The 26,163-nt window shown below is 45.0% G+C and overlaps 1 protein-coding gene across 1 annotated transcript in view; it reads right to left on the bottom strand.

Moving 5' to 3' along the window:
• Positions 1–26,163, bottom strand: part of LOC308167588 (bridge-like lipid transfer protein family member 1) — a gene marked incomplete at its 5' end in the record, with an annotated part of 175,732 nt that overhangs the window by 128,488 nt on the left and 21,081 nt on the right. Inside the window, 9 exon segments of the mRNA XM_080542007.1 lie at positions 25–212; positions 6,193–6,290; positions 11,303–11,458; positions 12,265–12,382; positions 13,824–13,915; positions 17,792–17,870; positions 18,305–18,461; positions 18,825–18,969; positions 25,428–25,507. Of these exon segments, the coding sequence (XP_080398133.1) occupies positions 25–212; positions 6,193–6,290; positions 11,303–11,458; positions 12,265–12,382; positions 13,824–13,915; positions 17,792–17,870; positions 18,305–18,461; positions 18,825–18,969; positions 25,428–25,507 (1,113 nt within the window).

Genomic DNA, 26,163 nt, shown 5'->3' with positions numbered 1-26,163 from the left:
GAGGCTGAGGTGGGTGTGGCTCACTCTGCGCGGGTGATGTTCCTCCAGCGTGACTTGCTGAGTTTGGGCGGGGGCCCTCCGGCCTGGCCCTCCCCGGGCATGCAGGTGTCCGGGGGCGTCTTGCTGTGCTGGTAGTCCTTGGCCAGGGTGAGCAGCGGGTAGCGGCTGGGGTGGCAGTCTGGCAGGGAGAGACGCAGGTCTGTGTCCTCAGCCTGGGTGTAGAAACACAGACAGATGAGAGGACAGACAGACAGATGAGAGTACAGACACAGACAGATGAGAGTACAGACAGATGAGAGTACAGACAGACAGATGAGAGTACAGACACAGACAGATGAGAGTACAGACAGACAGATGAGAGTACAGACACAGACAGATGAGAGTACAGACACAGACAGATGAGAGTACAGACAGACAGACAGATGAGAGTACAGACAGACAGATGAGAGTACAGACACAGACAGATGAGAGTACAGACAGACAGATGAGAGTACAGACACAGACAGATGAGAGTACAGACAGATGAGAGTACAGACAGACAGATGAGAGTACAGACACAGACAGATGAGAGTACAGACACAGACAGATGAGAGTACAGACACAGACAGATGAGAGTACAGACAGACAGATGAGAGTACAGACACAGACAGATGAGAGTACAGACAGACAGATGAGAGTACAGACACAGACAGATGAGAGTACAGACAGACAGATGAGAGTACAGACACAGACAGATGAGAGTACAGACACAGACAGATGAGAGTACAGACAGATGAGAGTACAGACACAGACAGATGAGAGTACAGACAGACAGATGAGAGTACAGACACAGACAGATGAGAGTACAGACACAGACAGATGAGAGTACAGACACAGACAGATGAGAGTACAGACACAGACAGATGAGAGTACAGACAGACAGATGAGAGTACAGACACAGACAGATGAGAGTACAGACACAGACAGATGAGAGTACAGACAGATGAGAGTACAGACAGATGAGAGTACAGACAGACAGATGAGAGTACAGACAGACAGATGAGAGGACAGACACAGACAGATGAGAGTACAGACAGACAGACAGATGAGAGTACAGACACAGACAGATGAGAGTACAGACACAGACAGATGAGAGTACAGACACAGACAGATGAGAGTACAGACACAGACAGATGAGAGTACAGACACAGACAGATGAGAGTACAGACAGATGAGAGTACAGACACAGACAGATGAGAGTACAGACACAGACAGATGAGAGTACAGACACAGACAGATGAGAGTACAGACACAGACAGATGAGAGTACAGACAGACAGATGAGAGTACAGACACAGACAGATGAGAGTACAGACACAGACAGATGAGAGTACAGACACAGACAGATGAGAGTACAGACACAGACAGATGAGAGTACAGACAGACAGACAGATGAGAGTACAGACACAGACAGATGAGAGTACAGACAGACAGATGAGAGTACAGACAGATGAGAGTACAGACAGACAGATGAGAGTACAGACAGATGAGAGTACAGACAGACAGATGAGAGTACAGACAGATGAGAGTACAGACAGACAGATGAGAGTACAGACACAGACAGATGAGAGTACAGACAGATGAGAGTACAGACAGACAGATGAGAGTACAGACAGATGAGAGTACAGACACAGACAGATGAGAGTACAGACACAGACAGATGAGAGTACAGACACAGACAGATGAGAGTACAGACAGATGAGAGTACAGACAGATGAGAGTACAGACAGACAGATGAGAGTACAGACAGACAGATGAGAGTACAGACACAGACAGATGAGAGTACAGACACAGACAGATGAGAGTACAGACACAGACAGATGAGAGTACAGACACAGACAGATGAGAGTACAGACACAGACAGATGAGAGTACAGACACAGACAGATGAGAGTACAGACACAGACAGATGAGAGTACAGACACAGACAGATGAGAGTACAGACACAGACAGATAAGAGTACAGACAGACAGATGAGAGTACAGACACAGACAGATGAGAGTACAGACAGACAGATGAGAGTACAGACACAGACAGATGAGAGTACAGACAGACAGATGAGAGTACAGACAGATGAGAGTACAGACAGATGAGAGGACAGACAGACAGATGAGAGTACAGACAGACAGATGAGAGTACAGACACAGACAGATGAGAGTACAGACACAGACAGATGAGAGTACAGACACAGACAGATGAGAGTACAGACACAGACAGATGAGAGTACAGACAGACAGATGAGAGTACAGACACAGACAGATGAGAGTACAGACAGACAGATGAGAGTACAGACACAGACAGATGAGAGTACAGACACAGACAGATGAGAGTACAGACAGATGAGAGTACAGACACAGACAGATGAGAGTACAGACAGACAGATGAGAGTACAGACACAGACAGATGAGAGTACAGACACAGACAGATGAGAGTACAGACACAGACAGATGAGAGTACAGACACAGACAGATGAGAGTACAGACAGACAGACAGATGAGAGTACAGACACAGACAGATGAGAGTACAGACAGACAGATGAGAGTACAGACACAGACAGATGAGAGTACAGACAGACAGATGAGAGTACAGACAGACAGATGAGAGGACAGACAGACAGATGAGAGTACAGACACAGACAGATGAGAGTACAGACACAGACAGATGAGAGTACAGACAGACAGATGAGAGTACAGACAGACAGATGAGAGTACAGACACAGACAGATGAGAGTACAGACACAGACAGATGAGAGTACAGACACAGACAGATAAGAGTACAGACACAGACAGATGAGAGTACACACACAGACAGATGAGAGTACAGACACAGACAGATAAGAGTACAGACACAGACAGATGAGAGTACACACACAGACAGATGAGAGTACAGACACAGACAGATGAGAGTACAGACAGATGAGAGTACAGACACAGACAGATGAGAGTACAGACACAGACAGATGAGAGTACAGACAGACAGATGAGAGTACAGACAGATGAGAGTACAGACAGACAGATGAGAGTACAGACACAGACAGATGAGAGTACAGACAGATGAGAGTACAGACAGACAGATGAGAGTACAGACACAGACAGATGAGAGTACAGACACAGACAGATGAGAGTACAGACACAGACAGATGAGAGTACAGACACAGACAGATGAGAGTACAGACAGACAGATGAGAGTACAGACACAGACAGATGAGAGTACAGACACAGACAGATGAGAGTACAGACACAGACAGATGAGAGTACAGACAGATGAGAGTACAGACACAGACAGATGAGAGTACAGACACAGACAGATGAGAGTACAGACACAGACAGATGAGAGTACAGACACAGACAGATGAGAGTACAGACAGACAGATGAGAGTACAGACACAGACAGATGAGAGTACAGACACAGACAGATGAGAGTACAGACACAGACAGATGAGAGTACAGACACAGACAGATGAGAGTACAGACAGACAGACAGATGAGAGTACAGACACAGACAGATGAGAGTACAGACAGACAGATGAGAGTACAGACAGATGAGAGTACAGACAGACAGATGAGAGTACAGACAGATGAGAGTACAGACAGACAGATGAGAGTACAGACAGATGAGAGTACAGACAGACAGATGAGAGTACAGACACAGACAGATGAGAGTACAGACAGATGAGAGTACAGACAGACAGATGAGAGTACAGACAGATGAGAGTACAGACACAGACAGATGAGAGTACAGACACAGACAGATGAGAGTACAGACACAGACAGATGAGAGTACAGACAGATGAGAGTACAGACAGATGAGAGTACAGACAGACAGATGAGAGTACAGACAGACAGATGAGAGTACAGACACAGACAGATGAGAGTACAGACACAGACAGATGAGAGTACAGACACAGACAGATGAGAGTACAGACACAGACAGATGAGAGTACAGACACAGACAGATGAGAGTACAGACACAGACAGATGAGAGTACAGACACAGACAGATGAGAGTACAGACAGACAGACAGATGAGAGTACAGACACAGACAGATGAGAGTACAGACAGACAGATGAGAGTACAGACACAGACAGATGAGAGTACAGACAGACAGATGAGAGTACAGACACAGACAGATGAGAGTACAGACACAGACAGATAAGAGTACAGACAGACAGATGAGAGGACAGACAGACAGATGAGAGTACAGACACAGACAGATGAGAGTACAGACACAGACAGATGAGAGTACAGACAGACAGATGAGAGTACAGACAGACAGATGAGAGTACAGACACAGACAGATGAGAGTACAGACACAGACAGATGAGAGTACAGACACAGACAGATAAGAGTACAGACACAGACAGATGAGAGTACACACACAGACAGATGAGAGTACAGACACAGACAGATAAGAGTACAGACACAGACAGATGAGAGTACAGACAGATGAGAGTACAGACACAGACAGATGAGAGTACAGACACAGACAGATGAGAGTACAGACAGACAGATGAGAGTACAGACAGATGAGAGTACAGACAGACAGATGAGAGTACAGACACAGACAGATGAGAGTACAGACAGATGAGAGTACAGACAGACAGATGAGAGTACAGACACAGACAGATGAGAGTACAGACACAGACAGATGAGAGTACAGACACAGACAGATGAGAGTACAGACACAGACAGATGAGAGTACAGACACAGACAGATGAGAGTACAGACACAGACAGATGAGAGTACAGACACAGACAGATGAGAGTACAGACACAGACAGATGAGAGTACAGACAGACAGATGAGAGTACAGACACAGACAGATGAGAGTACAGACACAGACAGATGAGAGTACAGACACAGACAGATGAGAGTACAGACAGACAGATGAGAGTACAGACACAGACAGATGAGAGTACAGACACAGACAGATGAGAGTACAGACACAGACAGATGAGAGTACAGACACAGACAGATGAGAGTACAGACACAGACAGATGAGAGTACAGACACAGACAGATGAGAGTACAGACAGACAGATGAGAGTACAGACACAGACAGATGAGAGTACAGACACAGACAGATGAGAGTACAGACAGACAGATGAGAGTACAGACAGACAGATGAGAGTACAGACACAGACAGATGAGAGTACAGACACAGACAGATGAGAGGACAGACAGACAGATGAGAGTACAGACAGACAGATGAGAGTACAGACACAGACAGATGAGAGTACAGACACAGACAGATGAGAGTACAGACAGACAGATGAGAGTACAGACACAGACAGATGAGAGTACAGACAGATGAGAGTACAGACACAGACAGATGAGAGTACAGACAGACAGATGAGAGTACAGACACAGACAGATGAGAGTACAGACACAGACAGATGAGAGTACAGACAGACAGATGAGAGTACAGACACAGACAGATGAGAGTACAGACACAGACAGATGAGAGTACAGACAGATGAGAGTACAGACAGACAGATGAGAGTACAGACAGACAGATGAGAGTACAGACAGACAGATGAGAGTACAGACAGACAGATGAGAGTACAGACACAGACAGATGAGAGTACAGACAGATGAGAGTACAGACAGATGAGAGTACAGACACAGACAGATGAGAGTACAGACACAGACAGATGAGAGTACAGACAGATGAGAGTACACACAGACAGATGAGAGTACAGACACAGACAGATGAGAGTACAGACACAGACAGATGAGAGTACAGACACAGACAGATGAGAGTACAGACACAGACAGATGAGAGTACAGACACAGACAGATGAGAGTACAGACACAGACAGATGAGAGTACAGACAGACAGATGAGAGTACAGACACAGACAGATGAGAGTACAGACACAGACAGATGAGAGTACACACACAGACAGGAAGACACGGATGCACACACACACACACACACACACACACGCACACAACTCCGTATTCCGAGTTAAGACACAAGCATGTGGCATGAATGATGTACCTGATGTTTGATGAATTCATTTTCAACATATTCTCACATAATATGCACACATATATTATAACAAAGGGCAATTAAATACTGCAGCACCCCTACTGTGTGGCCAAAAAAAAGAAAAAGGTATGAGACAAAATCCATCTCCACGTGTTCACACTCACCCTCAGGCAGAACCTGGTGTTGCAGGTGGTGGGGACAAACTCCTTAAACGGCAAGGAGAAGTCGATGTTCAGTGTCTCTCCACAGGCAGCCAGGTACACTGGAAGACAACAGGGAAGAAGCTGCTTAGCATGACCCCAGTGTTGATGTATGGTTATCATACTCCTATGATGGAATATCATCAATGTTACCTCATTAAAGGATGTTACCTCATTAAAGGATGTTACCTCATTAAAGGATGTTACCTCATTAAAGGACTCGTTCGTTTTAGGCTTTTAAATGTCGGCAGAATAAGCTGAGGGTTTGGGAGGTGTCCTTCTTCTTGAATAATGAGTTAACTTCCCTAACCCTAACCTACAGTGCTTTATTGTTTTACTACTTAGGGGCCATGAAAGGAGCGTCCACGTCGCGGCCCTGGGAGTATTGACGAGATCGACAAGATCGACTAGATCGACTAGATACTGCTAATCCTATCACCACTACAAGCAAAAGTTACAAGCTACAAAACAGCCCCAAGCTACGCTACAAGCTACGCTGAAAGCTGCAAGCAAGCCACAAAGCTACAGAACACCAAGAGAAAACATCATGCCTGGAGATAGACACAAAGGCCGATGTCGTAAACGAGGGACCTCCTCAAGACCGGCACTGACAGTTATATCTGTGAACATTGAAGGGTTCTCCTCTGCAAAACAAACCATCTTAGCCGATTTATGCAGCAAACAACACTGTGACGTTCTCTGCTTGCAAGAGACGCACAGAGGGAGTGAAAACAACCGCCCCACCATACCAGGAATGGTCCTGACTATTGAGCGACCTCACCGGCAGCATGGCAGTGCTATATTTGTAAAAACAAGCTTAACTATAGAAGATACAGACATGTCAGATGACCATGATATCGAAGTCCTATCTGTTGAACTAAGCAGTGTTGTAGTAACATCTGTCTATAAACCACCACCTGTAGACTTTATATTTCCCCAGCCAATCCCCAAAGTACACGGCAAACCACAGATCATTATTGGTGACTTCAACAGCCACAGTACCCAGTGGGGCTACCCTGAAATGAACAAGGATGGAGAAGCAGTAGAGGACTGGATGGATACTAACCAACTAAGTCTTATCCATGACCCCAAGCTACCACACTCGTTTTTCAGTGCTCGATGGAAACGTGGCTACAACCCAGATCTCACCATGGTCACAAGTAACATCGCTGGACTGTGTAAAAAGACTGTGCTGGACCCTATCCCATCAAGCCAACACCGTCCCATTGGGATCCTAATCAATGCGGCTGTAGTCCCAACCATCGTGCCCTTTAAAAGGCGCTTCAACTACAAGAAAGCAGACTGGAAAGGTTTCACCAACGAGCTGGAAGAGAAGATCAAAAATATAATACCAGTTAGCAAGAACTACGACCAATTTGCTAACCTGGTGCTGAAAACTGCTCGGAAACATATCCCACGAGGCTGTAGAGTTGAATACATACCTGGACTTTCAAAGGACTGTGCAGGACTCTATGACAACTACGTCAGCATGTTTGAAGCAGATCCCTTCTCAGATGAAACAACTGCCCAAGGCGAGAAGGTGATGGAAAGCATTGCCCAAGAGCGAAGCAAGACCTGGAATGCTCTTATTGAGTCCACAGACATGTCAAAAAACAGCAAGAAAGCATGGACACTTATTCACAAGCTACGGGGTGATCCTAAAGCAGCTCCTCAGCACCCAAAAGTCACTGCAAACCAAGTTGCCAACCAATTGCTTGAAAATGGAAAGAGTAGAAAGAGAGGGAAAAAGACCAAGCTGAACCGCAAGAAATACATCGCGGACCCTGCTTTTACAAGACAGCTTACTATGGAAGAGCTGGAAGGGGGAATCTCTATCCTCAAACCAGGAAAGGCAATTGGACTGGATAACATCGCAACCGAACAGATCAAGCACTTCGGTCACAAGGCAAAGACGTGGCTTCTACAGCTCTACAATGAGTGCTTAACAACACACAAGCTCCCTAACATCTGGAAGAAAGCCCACATTATAGCACTGTTGAAACCGGGGAAAGATCCATCCGCTCCTAAGAACTTCAGACCAATCTCACTTTTGAGTCACACCTACAAGCTCTTTGAACGTCTGATCCTCAACAGAATCTGTACCTTTGTTGACGAACACCTCATCCCTGAACAAGCAGGTTTCCGCCCTGGCAAGTCAACAACTAGCCAAGTACTCAACCTCACCCAGTACATCGAAGATGGATATGAGGAAGGGATGGTAACTGGTGTGGTGTTAGTCGACCTCTCAGCTGCCTATGACACAGTCAATCACAGACGTCTCCTCAGCAAGATCCTGGAGACCACAAGAGACACCCGTCTGACAGAACTGATTGAAAGCATGCTTGAAAATAGGCACTTCTTCGTTGAGCTAGGAGGAAAGAAAAGCAGGTGGCGAAAACTCAAGAATGGCCTTCCACAAGGAAGTGTGCTTGCACCACTTCTCTTTATTATCTACACCAACGACCAACCAAAAAGCGCAGACACCCGCCGCTTCATCTATGCAGACGATCTTGGCATAGGTGCACAAGCCACTGATTTCACAGTTGTGGAAGACAGACTCTCCAACACTCTGGCAGAGCTAACCCTAACACCGTACTATGAAGAGAACCACCTACGTGCAAACCCATCTAAGACACAGGTGTGTGCCTTCCACCTGAGAAACCGTGAAGCCAAGCGCCAACTGAAGGTCAGCTGGTCAGGAACCTCCCTTGAACACTGTGAGCACCCAGTCTACCTAGGGGTAACCCTGGACAGATGCCTCTCTTTTAAGACCCACACTGAGAAGACCAAGTGTAAAGTGAGTGCGAGGAACAACATCATCCGCAAGCTCACTGGCACAACCTGGGGTGCTAACCCACAGACTCTGAAGTCAACCGCACTAGCTCTCTGCTACTCAGTTGCCGAGTATGCCTGCCCAGTATGGGAGCGAGCTGCCCATGCCAAGAAGCTGGATCCCGCCCTCAATGCTAGCTGTCGCCTTATCACAGGCTGTCTGAAATCAACACCAACAGACCGTCTGTACATCCTGGCAGGCATAGCCCCACCAGAGATACGACGAAATGCAGCAAGTAAAAAAGAGCGCCAACAACAGTCTACTGACCAAAGACATCCTCTCTTTGGCCATGTGCCAGCCAAAAGCCGCCTTAAATCAAGGAAAAGTTTCCTGAAGAGCGTCCCGCCCCTCGGAACACCGAGCACAAGCAGTGAAAGAGTCACTCGGTGGGAAGAAAGGCTGGACAAACTCCCACCAGCAACAACAATGGAGCTAAAGGCGAGCGAGGCACTGCCCCCTGGAGCAGACACCAACTACGCAGTGTGGAAATGCCTAAACAGGATAAGATCTGGTGTTGGACTTACAAAAGCCACTCTCGCCAAATGGGGATACCTAAATGACGGGGACGTTGTGTGTGACTGTGGCACTTAACCACAGACCATGCAGCACCTCCTGATATGCCCCCTGCTGGAACAGCCCTGCACATCAACGGACTTGGCAGAGTTCAATGAGAAGGGACAGCAATGTGTTCAGCTGTGGTTGAACCACATCTAGCCAAGCCTTGTAACTGACTCTCTTGTGGACACGAAAAGAAGAAGACTACTTAGGGGACCTACAGTGACTCGGAAAGTATTCAGTCCCCTTCACTTTGTCCACATGTTGTTGTGTTATAGACTAAATTTAAAATGGATTAAATTAAAATAATTTGCCATCAATCCACACACAATACCCCAGAATGACAAACCGAAAATGTCATCAACAAATGACTCAATACATTGAATTGAGTCCATCTTAATGCAAGAACAATAGTTCATGTCGTTTTGGAATTAAGTTTCGTTCCTCTCCATTTTCTTAATTTGTAATGACAACCTGATCCACACCGTGTGTAATTGATTCCTATGCAAATCAGAGACCCTATAAAAACAAAGATATTAATTCCAAAATGACATGAACTATTATCCTTGCATTAAGATGGAGTCAAGTCTGAGTGATTTGTTGATGACATTTTTGCATTTTAGCTCATTTTAAGAGTGGCATTGCAAAGGGTCTGAATACTTATGTACATGAGGCAGTGTTTCCTTTATATGCATTGAATTTTCTCCGCCACTAATTGATTCAGTCCACTAAAGCCCGGTACACACATGAGGATTTTCAAAATCTTAACAGATTTTTTATCTGAGACAGACCCCACACAGGAAGATAAAAAATCTTGGATTGAACAGCCTTGATCGTATTGTGTGTGGTGTGCGCCGATATTCCCATCCGAAAATAAGAAGTCACCTCGCTTCTTGATTGGCTACATTCCATCCACGTCACAATCGGACTCGCGAACAGGGTTGCCAGATGGGATTGACATTTTCCACCCTAACCACAGTCTAAAACCGCTAATTCCACCCAAAAAAAATAGCCCATCTGGCAACCCTAGTCGGGAGTTGCCCACACACATAAGGATGTTTGGTCGTAAATATTGAACACATACAACATTTACGATTGTCGGCCCCGACCATTTTCAGGATATCTTGGTATTTGATCACCTGCTATATAAAACATCGCCGCTCGGCTTTAATGGTTTAACCGCTATTTCTTTTTATTTTTTTTGCCACGCTCCCTCTAGTTTTTGGTGAAATTACGTCGTTGTTTTGAACGCGTGCTATGCGCGCGAGGATTGGACTCACCGCCACTAATGTGAGAATTCCTGGAGGAAACACTGACATGAGGTATTTCTGTATTTCAATTTTAATAAATGTACTGAAATTAAAAAATGTAATCCAAGAGTATCAAATCTGTGGAAAAAACGATGTTTATTGCGAGCTTTCGGTCTCCAGGCTGTGGGACCATGTAAACAACAGCTGTATGACCAGTTTGACAAGACTGATGAGACAGTGGGTGGATCACGTCAAGAAGAGATTCTGGATAATCTAGTATCCATACTAGATTTCTCACATACTCAAATTTCACATGCTATACAGTGTGAAAGCACCGCATACTCAACATCGCCGTCATACCTAGTATGAATAGCATGCTAGTGTGCCATTCCAAACACAGCCTGACTCCAGTGTGTGTCAGACTACGTGTTCTCACCATTCTCCTGCTGCTTGGTGGAACAGTCGATCCAGTTGTGCTGGTTGGCGGCCCAGATCATCTCAAACTGGTGGAAGAGGACCTTAAAGTTCCAGGCGTACGGGACAAAGGAGTAGATATCAGGGGCGCTGTCACTGGCCCAGTCCTGGATCAGGTCTGCAGAGGGAGACAAACAGATATACAGAACATGAAATATGTCCATATGTTTATGCGGTATTCACATGTTTATACAGAGTTCTGTCAAATACATTTCTGGAGTTCTGTGCGGAATGATGTCAGATTTGGCATTTTCTTCTTCTTTGTTGGGTTAGGGTTAGATGTTCCAATGCAAACTAAAGAAATGAACATGTGAATACCAAAGCATTTGTAATTGCAACAATTTCCTGGGAGCAGTGGTGCATTATCTGACAGAGGTGCAGGGATGCCAATATTTTGGTCCATGACTATATGATTTTAACCCAGGTCTGACATCTATCTCCTACATTTGACATTTAGTAAATGTTTACATTCAGGGTCCTGTCCTGTTAGCAAACGCCCTTATCCAAAGCAACTTACAATGAGTACATTATTCTATTAAGTACGTGAATCAACTATACATCACACTCATCACACTCATCACACTCATCACAAGGAACCATCTCTAAGGAGAAGCACAGCAGAGCAGTCCCAGTTAGAGAAAGGGAAGAAGAGAAGAAGGGAAGAAGAGCATTCAGAGCAGGTGTGTTACCTGTGAAGAGCATTCAGAGCAGGTGTGTTACCTGTGAAGCAGAGCATTCAGAGCAGGTGTGTTACCTGTGAAGCAGAGCATTCAGAGCAGGTGTGTTACCTGTGAAGAAGAGCATTCAGAGCAGGTGTGTTACCTGTGAAGCAGAGCATTCAGAGCAGGTGTGTTACCTGTGAAGCAGAGCATTCAGAGCAGGTGTGTTACCTGTGAAGCAGAGCATTCAGAGCAGGTGTGTTACCTGTGAAGAAGTTCTTCTGGGCGTAGATGAAGTGGTAGGTGGCCTTGTACACCTCTATCTCACACTGCCATGACTGCGGCATGTTCCACACACGGGGGTAGCTGGCGATCACATGGAACTGAGGGAGGAACAGCAGAACATGCTAGCTAATGTCAACCAGCTAACCTGTGACAGTCTGAATGGTTTATTACATTAACTGTATGAACTCCTTTAAAAACATATTTGAGGGATTGCAATATGAGGAAATGAAGGTTAAATCAATAAACTACAGTAATTGAAAAAAATATGCAGATAAGAAATTTGGCACAGTAATGACTTGCTACAAGAATCTACAGCATAACCACAATTAAAATATTCGTAATGCATGCAGATTCTATATAATATTCATAAAGATGCAATGAAGGTGTAACCCAACCTTCTTCAATAAAAGCAGAAAAAAAAGCAGAAAATAAATCCCAGATTGTGCCTTTAACAGTAGTATAGTTAGTATAGTATAGTATAGTTAGTATAGTTCAGTATAGTATAGTATAGTTAGTATAGTTTAGTATAGTATAGTTAGTATAGTACAGTATAGTATAGTATAGTATAGTATAGTATAGTACCGTATAGTACAGTATAGTTAGTATAGTATAGTATAGTTAGTATAGTTTAGTATAGTATAGTATAGTTAGTATAGTATAGTATAGTATAGTTAGTATAGTTTAGTATAGTATAGTTAGTATAGTACAGTATAGTATAGTATAGTTAGTATAGTTAGTACAGTTTAGTATAGTATAGTTAGTATAGTATAGTTAGTATAGTATAGTATGGTTAGTATAGTTAGTATAGTTTAGTATAGTAGTTAGTATAGTACAGTATAGTATAGTATAGTTAGTATAGTATAGTATAGTTAGTATAGTTTAGTATAGTATAGTATAGTTAGTATAGTTAGTATGGTTTAGTATAGTATAGTTAGTATAGTATAGTATAGTATAGTATAGTATAGTATAGTACAGTATAGTTAGTATAGTATAGTATAGTTTAGTATAGTAGTTAGTATAGTACAGTATAGTATAGTATAGTATAGTTAGTATAGTATAGTATAGTTAGTATAGTACAGTATAGTATAGTTAGTATAGTTAGTATAGTTTAGTATAGTATAGTTAGTATAGTATAGTATAGTTTAGTATAGTATAGTATAGTTAGTATAGTATAGTTAGTACAGTATAGTATAGTATAGTTAGTATAGTTAGTATAGTTTAGTATAGTATAGTTAGTATAGTATAGTTAGTATAGTTAGTATAGTACAGTATAGTACAGTATAGTTTAGTATAGTTAGTATAGTATAGTTAGTATAGTATAGTTAGTATAGTATAGTTAGTATAGTATAGTTAGTATAGTTAGTATAGTTAGTATAGTACAGTATAGTACAGTATAGTTAGTATAGTTTAGTATAGTTAGTATAGTATAGTTAGTATAGTATAGTTAGTATAGTATAGTTAGTATAGTATAGTTAGTATAGTATAGTTAGTATAGTATAGTTAGTGTAGTTTAGTATAGTACTAGTGTGGGATACTCACAGCCAGCATCTCAGCCTCCAGCAGTGTCCTGTACTGCATGCTGCTGGTGGTGTCCACGTGGAGCAGCTGCCCTTTGATGGTGGGAGAGTAGCCTGAGGACAGCAGAGGAGCAGCGCTCAGTGTCAGTCACCACCTGGGCAGGTTAACACTCAGTGTTTCCTCTATATGCATTTATTGGTGGCGGGCCGCCACGAATGAATTTCCTCTGCCACTAATTGATTGTCCACAAATATATATTTTTTTAAATAAATAAAATAAAATAAATCCACCTCTGAACATTTTAGCTGATTAAAATATATCTGATCCTAAGTCAGCGCTATAATGGATGTTGACTAAAAGTGCACCTAAATCCACGCCCATCTCTCTCTAACCGCTGATCCAAAATCAGATTAATGACATTAAACATTGGTCTAAATGTGAACCGGCATGAGAACTGTGCAGACTCAACCATCCCTGCTCAGCAGTCTTACCTGCCGAAATGCTCGGGCGCCTGTGTTTTCTCCTCGCAAATAACTGGCTAAAAGTCACCGGTAGTACCATCTAAAACAGGGGTGGGCAATTATTTTTCCCAGGGGGCCAAATGAGCAACTGAAAATATTTTGGAGGGCCGGGCCAAAATTCCGAACTCAATTATGCATAATATACATTTTATTTCTATATAAAAAGCAGTAAATGGCATTGTTTTGACCGCTGGTAAGAGTGTATGTTATTATTTGGCAATTAAAAGGTGAGGTTAGCTTTCAAAAATATCATTTATTCAAATAGAATTACAACACTGCAGGTAAAGGGAGAGGAAAACAGCTGCATTTAGCACTTTGCCCAGGCTGAGCCATCTGACAGCTGTGTGGTACCTGACATCACCATGTTCGCTCTCTTGCTCCTCCAATAGTGAAACAAACTGCCTGTGATTTAATGCTCGCGCTCTGATGAAATTAACTGTTGTAGTAACAACATCAACCACATGGCTAAGTTTTAGCACTGACTTGCACAACGCTTGCTGATGAATAATACAATGTATAAACACCAATTTCTGCTCTGCGTTGAGTTCACTCACTTTATCTTGCATTCTTTTCAAAAGCCCAACATTTTTCCCTGTCAAATTCGGACAGCCATCCGTAGTGACACCTGCCAGTCTGTCCCATTCGAGTCCCAGTTTGTCCATGCATGCGTTGACCTCGGTGAACAGATCACTCCCCGTTGTGGTTCCTTTCATTGGCCGGATTGCTGCCAGCTCCTCCGTAAGCTTGAAGTCGCGCGTTTTATACTAATATAAAAATTAGTAGTCTATATTTGTTTGAAAGTTCTGCGTTCGGCATCCACTTTCCTCTTTTTGGCATAAGCCGACATTTTCGCATTTTTCAGGGGTGACAAGGAAGGTAGACAGTTCAGGGGTGACACGGAAGGAAGACAGGTTGTCAATCACACGCATTTCACGTGCACGATTGCGTGCACTGTGAGAATAAATGGGCTTCAAAATAAAAGCAATGCGGTTTTAGTCCACCCATGAGATAATTAGAAAATAATATATAATAATAAATAAATAAAAACATTTTTATTTTATTTTTTTTATGTATTTTCTAATTATCATGTAATCTTTCGCGGGCGGTCAGAATCATCTGGCGGGACGTATTTGGCCCGCGGGCCGTACAATGCCCAGGTCTGATCTAAAAGATACAAAAAGCTGATCTAGCTAGCTAGGTGCACAAATAAGATATCACGTTAAATAACTTCGAAAAATGTAACGAAAACAGCGACAGATGGATGGATTTTTCAAGAAAAAAGATGTCCCAGACACTTCAAACATTGCTGAAGCTAGCAGTGGCTATGAGCGATCCGAAACTGCATGGCTGGCAGGAGCAAAGGAGCTAGGTGGTGGATCAGCTAACAACGTTTATGGCGGGGTACCACCACCACCACCAGCTACAACTACAGCGGGAGAACAAGCAGCAGCTACTGTGCGCTGTGGTATGTACACCAACATTATATTACTTTCGTTTGTTACTTTTATTTGGACTTTGGATTTTAAGACCACTTTAATTCATGAAAAGGTCCAGAGTTTCTTGTTGCAAACGGAGGAAGGACAAACAACAGGTGCGTTGAAACCAACACCCAATCATGCCAGGACGATGGCTAATTTGATAATTTTGATAGCCATCACATCTAGTTGAAAAACTGTCGCAAGTTGAAGAACTCGCGCAAGTTGGAAATACTCGGAAACTTTCGCCAAGTTGGACATACTTTTCCTGTTGTGTTTGAGACGGAGCCAAGACTGCTCGTTTGGAAGGACATTGGATCCGTGAGTAACGTAAACCTTCAGAGCTGATGGATGGAAACCGGTATCACAAGTTTATATTCTGTATATTCTTTTTTTTTCTTTGCCATCCTCCCTCTAGCTTTGGTTGAAATGAGGTCGTTGTTTTGAGCGCGCGTGCACGCGAAAAAAATCGGCGACTAATGTAAAAATTCCTGGAGGAAACACTGACACTGTTAATCCTGATTCTGTTCTCTGATCCAGGACCAGATGGAGCTGGCTGGTTTCCTCCATACAACTCACAACCAGCCAGACAGATCTGATCCTGGAGAGGGTTAGGGTTAGGTAGATCTGATCCTGGATAGGGTTAGGGTTAGGTAGATCTGATCCTGGAGAGGGTTAGGGTTAGGTAGATCTGATCCTGGATAGGGTTAGGGTTAGGTAGAAAATATTCTCCGGCCTTCTTGCATACACGGCATGTTTGAGATCTCTCCACAGATCTTCAATAATATTCAAGTCTGGGGACTGATGGCCGTTCCAAAACCTTCATCCGTCTTTCCTGGAGGTACTTCATGGGTGATTTTGAGGTATGCTTCGGGTCACTGTCTTGCTGGAATACCCAACCTCTCTTCAACTTCAATTTCTGGACTGACCTTTGAACATTAGCCTCTAGAATCTCTTGATATTTGGTGGAATCCATTCTTCCTTCCACCCGCACAATATCACCTGTATATATTGCCTAATATAGCCCTTAGCTGCTACACAACCCCAAAGCATAATGGATCCACCTCCATGCTTAACAGTTGGCATGGTGTTCTCTACAAAAGCCCTCCATGCCCTCCCCCTATGTTTCTCCAAACATAGCCTACCTTCTTTGGTTGTGACCAAAAAGTTCAAATTTGGTTTCGTCAGTCCAAAGCACATTGTTCCAATAGGCTTCAGGTTTCTCAAGGTTTTCTTTTGCATACTTCAGACGCTTAATTTTGTGTTAAGGTCGTAGGAAAGGCTTCTTTCTGGCAACTCTGCCATGTAAGTCTTTGTTGTTTAAGGTACGCTGTATTGTTGTTCAGTGAAAAACTAGACAGGTGTCTGCTACTCTTTTTTGCAGCTCTTTTGCAGTGATGTGTGGGTTCTTCTGAGCATTTCTCACCAGATCTCAGGCTATTCTATCTGAAAATGTCCTTGGTCTTCCAGATCTGCCTTGACTTCAATTGTTCCATTCATTTTCCATTTTCTGATGATGTTTCTGACAGTGGAAATGGGTAGTTTGAAACGTTGCAAGAGTTCTTTGTAGCCTTCTCCTTGATGGTGGAAGTGAACTATCTTGATTCTGACATCCTTGGACAACTGTTTAGAGGAACCCTTGGTTTTTAACACCAGACACAACAGTCAGATACTTTAGAAGGCATGGAGTTACTTCAGAATATATAGTTCAACCCTGGAATTATATTCACGCTGAACATTTTTAATAAAAAAAGAAACCTTGGTTCTTTTTCTTCAAATTTGCAGAAAGGTGTCATATTTTACTTTTTAGTTTTAGTCTTCAGGTTTGCTTTCAATCACTTGGAGATTAATTGTAACAGATATTTAAACCAGGAGTGCCCAAATGTGTGCACCCCACTGTATAAGGTTAGTTCCCATTTAGTTGACTAACATGAAACAACAAACACCTGGAAATGAACAGATGGTGACCCTGATTCAACCCTGTGCTACCTACCGCTCTCCCCCACGGTCATGGGGATGTTGACTTCCAGATAGGAGCCCGCGCCAACATTCACATGGATGGCATTGGTCTCCTACCAGAGAAGTCACAAAGAACAACATGATGAAACCCACAGCCATACAGTACACTTAGCATTACAGCCATACAGTACACTTAGCATTACAGCCATACAGTACACTTAGCATTACAGCCATACAGTACACTTAGCATTACAGCCATACAGTACACTTAGCATTAAAGCCATACAGTACACTTAGCATTACAGCCATACAGTACACTTAGCATTACAGCCATACAGTACACTTAGCATTACAGCCATACAGTACACTTAGCATTACAGCCATACAGTACACTTAGCATTACAGAGGGGGGAGATAGGAGAGGGAGAGCGAGAGAAAGACACAGAGAGAGAGAGAGAGAGAGAGAGAGAGAGAGAGAGAGAGACAGAGAGAAAGAGAGAGAGAGAGAGAGAGAGAGACAGAGAGAGAGAGAGAGAGAGAGAAGTACCCTGTTTTTGGTGAAGAGAAGGTCGATGGTGGCGTCAGCGATGATGTTCATGCGTAGCTCGAAGGCGAGGATCTCTCGGGGTTTGCCAGGCTCGGGCGACTCTGTGGCCTTCATGGCCTGGTAGTCAGCTGGAAGGAAGAACTTCCACAGACAGTCCCTGCACAGGAGAAGACAAGAGAGAGAGAAAGAAGCGAGGGGGGGGGGGGAGGGGGGAGAGAGGGAGAAGGGAGGGGGTGGAGTGTTGTCCATTAGCTTTGCTCACAACGCTGTGTGAATAGGACAGTTCTACCGTGTGTGTGTGTGTGAGTGTGAGTGTGTGTTTTTGTGTGTGTGTGTGTGTGTGTGAGTGTGAGTGTGAGTGTGAGTGTGAGTGTGTGTTTTTGTGTGTGTGCATCCAGTAATTGTGATTGTGATGTTTGTATGGATTAGATTTATTCAAATCAAAGTGATTGTATCCTTACTGTGTGTGTGTGTGTGTGTGTGTGTGTGTGTGTGTGTGCGTGCGTGCGTGCGTGTGTACCTCTGCCTGTCTGCCCAGGGTCCGTAGTTGAAGTCGGTCCCTTTCCCACAGACGATGTCGAGCCCCCAGCAGGGGGGCAGGTCCTGCAGCCTGGTGGCCTCCCCCCCACCCTCCACCTCCCCCTCCACCTCCTCCTGCACCAGGCCTGGAGACACACGGCATGCTGGGAATAACTAGCATAACATAGCATGATGCTAAGATAGAAATAAATATTGATATAATAAACAACAGTTTAACAATCACTAAATACTTATAATGATCATCTAATTATGTGTAGTTATGTGTTTCTAGCATGTCGATGTTCTATCAGGTAAATTCGCTAGAACTAACCTCCATACCCTGGTTCAGAAGAAGAAATCAGTCCTTCGTCACTTACATCGTCGTCCTCGATGAAACTTTTAGGTGGATTGGTTACCCTAGCCTAGATGGTCTTTGTGACATTTCACAATCACAAACATATACTGTATGTACAGAAACTCACTAAAGTATAAAACACCGCTAAAATACTGCTTCTCTTCAAATCACTCCATGACACTTTGAGGTCAGTGCATTAGTTTTTTTGGTGAACTACCGTAATAACCCTAAATGGCTAGAGAGTGCAACTTCTGTGCTTTCAGAAACTGTTGGATTTTTTTCGATTGCACATATAGTTCAAGAATTACGATAGTTTGAACGAACCCTGTAAATTCCTGTTGAGAAGTTATCGCAACATAGACATACAGTAACTTCTATGTTATTTTATTTGATTACTTCTTATGTTTCTACATCCATCTTAAGAACTTTTTAAGACGTTTTATTTCAACTGCAGCAGAGTTTAGCAGACAGGAAGATGTTAGCTTGGGCATCATGTGACTTGGATGAGATGAGATGTAGACCCCCCGCCCCAAATATTTTTTTTGCAGATCTGCATGATTCACGTAGGTCACATATTTTGAGGTAAAAACGGCGAATTTCACCTAAAGGTGACAAGTTTGCACCACTGCTCCCTCTTTCTAGGGGGCAGAGTAGGTCTGTCTCCCTCTTTCTAGGGGGCAGAGTAGGTCTGTCTCTCCCTCTTTCTAGGGGACAGAGTATCTCTGTCTCTCCCTCTTTCTAGGGGGCAGAGTATCTCTGTCTCTCCCTCTTTCTAGGGGGCAGAGTATCTCTGTCTCTCCCTCTTTCTAGGGGGAAGAGTAGGTCTGTCTCTCCCTCTTTCTAGGGGACAGAGTAGGTCTGTCTCTCCCTCTTTCTAGGGGACAGAGTAGGTCTGTCTCTCCCTCTTTCTAGGGGGCAGAGTATCTCTGTCTCTCCCTCTTTCTAGGGGGCAGAGTATCTCTGTCTCTCCCTCTTTCTAGGGGGCAGAGTAGGTCTGTCTCTCCCTCTTTCTAGGGGACAGAGTAGGTCTGTCTCTCCCTCTTTCTAGGGGGCAGAGTAGGTCTGTCTCTCCCTCTTTCTAGGGGACAGAGTATCTCTGTCTCTCCCTCTTTCTAGGGGGCAGAGTATCTCTGTCTCTCCCTCTTTCTAGGGGACAGAGTATCTCTGTCTCTCCCTCTTTCTAGGGGGCAGAGTAGGTCTGTCTCTCCCTCTTTCTAGGGGACAGAGTAGGTCTGTCTCTCCCTCTTTCTAGGGGGCAGAGTAGGTCTGTCTCTCCCTCTTTCTAGGGGACAGAGTATCTCTGTCTCTCCCTCTTTCTAGGGGGCAGAGTATCTCTGTCTCTCCCTCTTTCTAGGGGACAGAGTATCTCTGTCTCTCCCTCTTTCTAGGGGGCAGAGTATCTCTGTCTCTCCCTCTTTCTAGGGGGAAGAGTAGGTCTGTCTCTCCCTCTTTCTAGGGGACAGAGTATCTCTGTCTCTCCCTCTTTCTAGGGGGCAGAGTATCTCTGTCTCTCCCTCTTTCTAGGGGGAAGAGTAGGTCTGTCTCTCCCTCTTTCTAGGGGACAGAGTAGGTCTGTCTCTCCCTCTTTCTAGGGGGCAGAGTAGGTCTGTCTCTCCCTCTTTCTAGGGGACAGAGTATCTCTGTCTCTCCCTCTTTCTAGGGGGCAGAGTATCTCTGTCTCTCCCTCTTTCTAGGGGGCAGAGTAGCTCTGTCTCTCCCTCTTTCTAGGGGACAGAGTAGGTCTGTCTCTCCCTCTTTCTAGGGGACAGAGTAGGTCTGTCTCTCCCTCTTTCTAGGGGACAGAGTATCTCTGTCTCTCCCTCTTTCTAGGGGGCAGAGTATCTCTGTCTCTCCCTCTTTCTAGGGGGCAGAGTAGCTCTGTCTCTCCCTCTTTCTAGGGGGCAGAGTATCTCTGTCTCTCCCTCTTTCTAGGGGGCAGAGTAGCTCTGTCTCTCCCTCTTTCTAGGGGACAGAGTAGGTCTGTCTCTCCCTCTTTCTAGGGGGCAGAGTAGGTCTGTCTCTCCCTCTTTCTAGGGGACAGAGTATCTCTGTCTCTCCCTCTTTCTAGGGGGCAGAGTATCTCTGTCTCTCCCTCTTTCTAGGGGACAGAGTATCTCTGTCTCTCCCTCTTTCTAGGGGGCAGAGTAGGTCTGTCTCTCCCTCTTTCTAGGGGACAGAGTAGGTCTGTCTCTCCCTCTTTCTAGGGGGCAGAGTAGGTCTGTCTCTCCCTCTTTCTAGGGGGCAGAGTAGGTCTGTCTCTCCCTCTTTCTAGGGGACAGAGTATCTCTGTCTCTCCCTCTTTCTAGGGGGCAGAGTATCTCTGTCTCTCCCTCTTTCTAGGGGACAGAGTATCTCTGTCTCTCCCTCTTTCTAGGGGGCAGAGTATCTCTGTCTCTCCCTCTTTCTAGGGGGAAGAGTAGGTCTGTCTCTCCCTCTTTCTAGGGGACAGAGTAGCTCTGTCTCTCCCTCTTTCTAGGGGGCAGAGTATCTCTGTCTCCCTCTTTCTAGGGGCAGAGTATCTCTGTCTCTCCCTCTTTCTAGGGGACAGAGTATCTCTGTCTCTCCCTCTTTCTAGGGGACAGAGTATCTCTGTCTCTCCCTCTTTCTAGGGGGCAGAGTAGCTCTGTCTCTCCCTCTTTCTAGGGGGCAGAGTATCTCGGTCTCTCCCTCTTTCTAGGGGGCAGAGTATCTCTGTCTCTCCCTCTTTCTAGGGGGAAGAGTAGGTCTGTCTCTCCCTCTTTCTAGGGGACAGAGTATCTCTGTCTCTCCCTCTTTCTAGGGGGCAGAGTAGCTCTGTCTCTCCCTCTTTCTAGGGGACAGAGTAGGTCTGTCTCTCCCTCTTTCTAGGGGACAGAGTATCTCTGTCTCTCCCTCTTTCTAGGGGGCAGAGTATCTCTGTCTCTCCCTCTTTCTAGGGGACAGAGTAGGTCTGTCTCTCCCTCTTTCTAGGGGGCAGAGTAGCTCTGTCTCTCCCTCTTTCTAGGGGGCAGAGTAGGTCTGTCTCCCTCTTTCTAGGGGGCAGAGTAGGTCTGTCTCTCCCTCTTTCTAGGGGACAGAGTATCTCTGTCTCTCCCTCTTTCTAGGGGGCAGAGTAGGTCTGTCTCTCCCTCTTTCTAGGGGACAGAGTATCTCTGTCTCTCCCTCTTTCTAGGGGACAGAGTATCTCTGTCTCTCCCTCTTTCTAGGGGGCAGAGTAGGTCTGTCTCTCCCTCTTTCTAGGGGACAGAGTATCTCTGTCTCTCCCTCTTTCTAGGGGGCAGAGTAGGTCTGTCTCTCCCTCTTTCTAGGGGACAGAGTAGGTCTGTCTCCCTCTTTCTAGGGGACAGAGTAGGTCTGTCTCTCCCTCTTTCTAGGGGGCAGAGTATCTCTGTCTCTCCCTCTTTCTAGGGGACAGAGTATCTCTGTCTCTCCCTCTTTCTAGGGGGCAGAGTATCTCTGTCTCTCCCTCTTTCTAGGGGACAGAGTAGGTCTGTCTCTCCCTCTTTCTAGGGGGCAGAGTATCTCTGTCTCCCTCTTTCTAGGGGGAAGAGTAGGTCTGTCTCCCTCTTTCTAGGGGGCAGAGTATCTCTGTCTCTCCCTCTTTCTAGGGGGCAGAGTAGGTCTGTCTCTCCCTCTTTCTAGGGGGCAGAGTAGGTCTGTCTCTCCCTCTTTCTAGGGGGCAGAGTAGCTCTGTCTCTCCCTCTTTCTAGGGGACAGAGTATCTCTACTCAGTTTCATTCCGTGAACACTTCTTCCTTTAGGACGCAGAGCTCGAGGAAGGAAGATAGGGAATGTTATTACTGCCACAAACCAGGACATGTCATTGCTGATTGTTTAACTCTTAAAAACAAAGATCAGCAGTTGTCTAAGAAGGGACCACACGTGCAGGGTATTGGATTGATTAGGGCGGAATCATGTTCTAACATTGGGATGAGCACCACCACTGGCACTGAAAGTGATAAATGTTTTGATCCATTCATATTTACTGGCTTAGTGTCATTGACGGGCGAACTAAAAGATCAGTGTCCAGTACGTATATTACGAGACACCGGGGGGTCACAGTCTGTAATTCTATGTAGTGTCCTGCCATTCTCTGATCAGTCTGCGTGCGGCTATGGAGCTGTGTTGCGTGGTATTGAAATGGGTTATGTCCCGCGGGCCGTACATCGCATTCACATACAATCTGAGTTGGTTACTGTTTTTTTTTTCGGTCGCTGTATGTCCAGAGTTACCCATTAAAGGAGTGGCATTGTTGTTGGGCAACGATATTGCTGGGGGTAAGGTGACTCCTACGTTGGAGGTACTGGATTCGCCTCAATGCAGGGAATCTGAGACAAAAGATGTCGATTTGTTTCCGGTGTGCGCTATAACTCGTGCACAATCGAGTCGAGGCAGAGAGGAGGATAGCGATGTTTCTCTCTGTGATAGTGTTATATAGTGTGATAATGATAGATGCAAGCCTTTTCTGAAAGGGATGAGAACCCGATTGTTTCAGTTTCTCCCAGGGAGAAAGTGGTAGAGCTACCATCCTCCCCGAGTCCTACAATACCATCCGCTGACAGCCTATCTCTGCCTGTAACCGGCGAGCGATTGCGTGTCGCTCAAGTAGCTGATCAGTCATTAAACAAATGTTTTTTACATGCATCTAGTGAGGAATCTGAAATAGGGGGCAACGTAGTTTATTTCCTTAACGATGGGATATTAATGCGTAAATGGTCTCCTCCTAATGCAAATGGTTGTGAGTGGAATACTGTAAAACAAGTGGTTGTGCCTGTGGGTTATAGACAACAGGTGTTATCTGTAGCACATGAGAGCCAGTGGTCAGGACATTTAGGTATAACTAAAACTTATCAGCTGATATTGAAACATTTCTTTTGGCCCGGACTGAAGGCGGATGTTGCCAAGCACTGCCGCTGTTGCCATACTTGTCAGATGGCGGGTAAGCCTAATCAATCCATTCCACCCGCACCATTGCACCCCATTCCTGCTATAGGGGAGCCTTTTGAACGTGTAATAATTGATTGTGTTGGACCTTTGCCTAGGACTAAAAGTGGAAGTCAGTATTTGCTCACTATTATGTGCGCTGCTACTCGTTTTCCCGAAGCTGTTCCGTTGCGTAACATATCAGCCAGCTCAGTGGTGAAAGCTTTAACAAAGTTTTTTTCCACATTCGGTCTTCCTCTTGTTATACAATCTGACCAGGGCACTAACTTTCAGTCTAAGCTTTTCAAACAAGCCCTAAGAACGTAAGGGGTCCGACATGTTGTTTCCAGTGCCTATCATCCTGAGAGTCAGGGTGCATTAGAACGATGGCATCAGACGTTAAAGGCGATGCTTCGTAAATACTGTCTAGAGAGTGGGAAGAGTTGGGATGAAGGAGTGCCATTCATGTTGTTTGCAGCTCGTGAAGCTGTTCAGGAATCTTTAGGATTCAGTCCCGCGGCACTGGTCTTTGGACATACGCCTCGCGGTCCGCTCAAATCACTGCAGGATAAGTTCCTCTCAGCTGAGTTTAGTGCGGAGCGGAATGTGTTAGATTACATTAGTCATTTTCGTGAGCGTTTGCATCAGGCTAATACCATTGCAAAAGAGTCTCTGGTTAGTTCGCAAACAGTGATGAAGCGTCATTATGATCGCACTGCTGTTTTTAGAAAGTTTCATGTAGGTGATAAAGTTTTAGCTCTATTGCCTATTCCAGGCTCTGCGCTGTCGGCGAAATTCTGTGGTCCGTATGATATTCGTGAGTGTCTTAGTGACACTGATTATGTGATCAGTACTCCCGAGAGACGGAGAAGTACTAGGGTGTCCCATGTGAACATGTTAAAACGCTATTACTCCCGTGAGGAATCAAAAATTAGTCAGGAGACATGTACAGACCTCATATGTACAGACCTCATATGTACAGACCTCATATGTACAGACCTCATATGTACAGACCTCATATGTACAGACCTGCATATGTACAGACCTCATATGTACAGGACCTCATATGTACAGACCTCATATGTACAGACCTCACATGTACAGACCTCACATGTACAGACCTCATATGTACAGACCTCATATGTACAGACCTCATATGTACAGACCTCATATGTACAGACCTCCACATGTACAGACCTCACATGTACAGACCTCATATGTACAGACCTCATATGTAGACCTCCACATGTACAGACCTCATATGTACAGACCTCATATGTAGACCTCCACATGTACAGGACCTCATACGTACAGACCTCATACGTACAGACCTCCATATGCTCGTACCTGGTTCATCCCGGTAGTAATAGATGTCCACGTCGTTGGACTGCATCACCACAAAGCCTTCTCCCATCAGCCTCGGCGGCCTGGGGGTCATCACACACACACACAACAGCTGACCAGGATGTCAACAACCACATCGGGGAGACACTGATGCATTTGAATGCTCTTGCTCTAGGGAGTTTAAGTTTTAGGGTGGTTTATAATAATAATAATCATCATCATAATCATAATAATAACAATGTTTATTGCCATGTAAAATCAGTCAGCCATAGTCAGCGCTCCTGGAGCAATTAGGGGGTAAGTGCCTTGCTCAAGGGCACATGCAGCTCCCTCCTGAGGCAGAGATCAAACCAGTGACCTCCCGGTTGCTAGGCTACCGCCACCCATAGGGGGTAAGCTCAGTGGTTGTGTTGCTCTAGAGAGTTCAGGTTTAAGGGGGTATAGAGAAGGTTTAAGGGGGTATAGAGAGTTAGGGGTAAGGGGTGGTTAGGGGGTAAGCTCTAGAGAGTTTAGGGGTAAGGGGTGGTTAGGGGGTAAGCTCTAGAGAGTTAGGGGTAAGGGGTGGTTAGGGGGTAAGCTCTAGAGAGTTAGGGGTAAGGGGTGGTTAGGGGGTAAGCTCTAGAGAGTTTAGGGGTAAGGGGTGGTTAGGGGGTAAGCTCTAGAGAGTTTAGGGGTAAGGGGTGGTTAGGGGGTAAGCTCTAGAGAGTTAGGGGTAAGGGGTGGTTAGGGGGTAAGCTCT

The sequence above is a fragment of the Nansenia antarctica genome (genome assembly GCF_963989245.1).
Source record: "Nansenia antarctica genome assembly, chromosome: 11".
Classification (NCBI taxonomy): domain Eukaryota; kingdom Metazoa; phylum Chordata; class Actinopteri; order Argentiniformes; family Microstomatidae; genus Nansenia; species Nansenia antarctica.
This window is presented reverse-complemented; position numbering and strand designations above follow the sequence as displayed.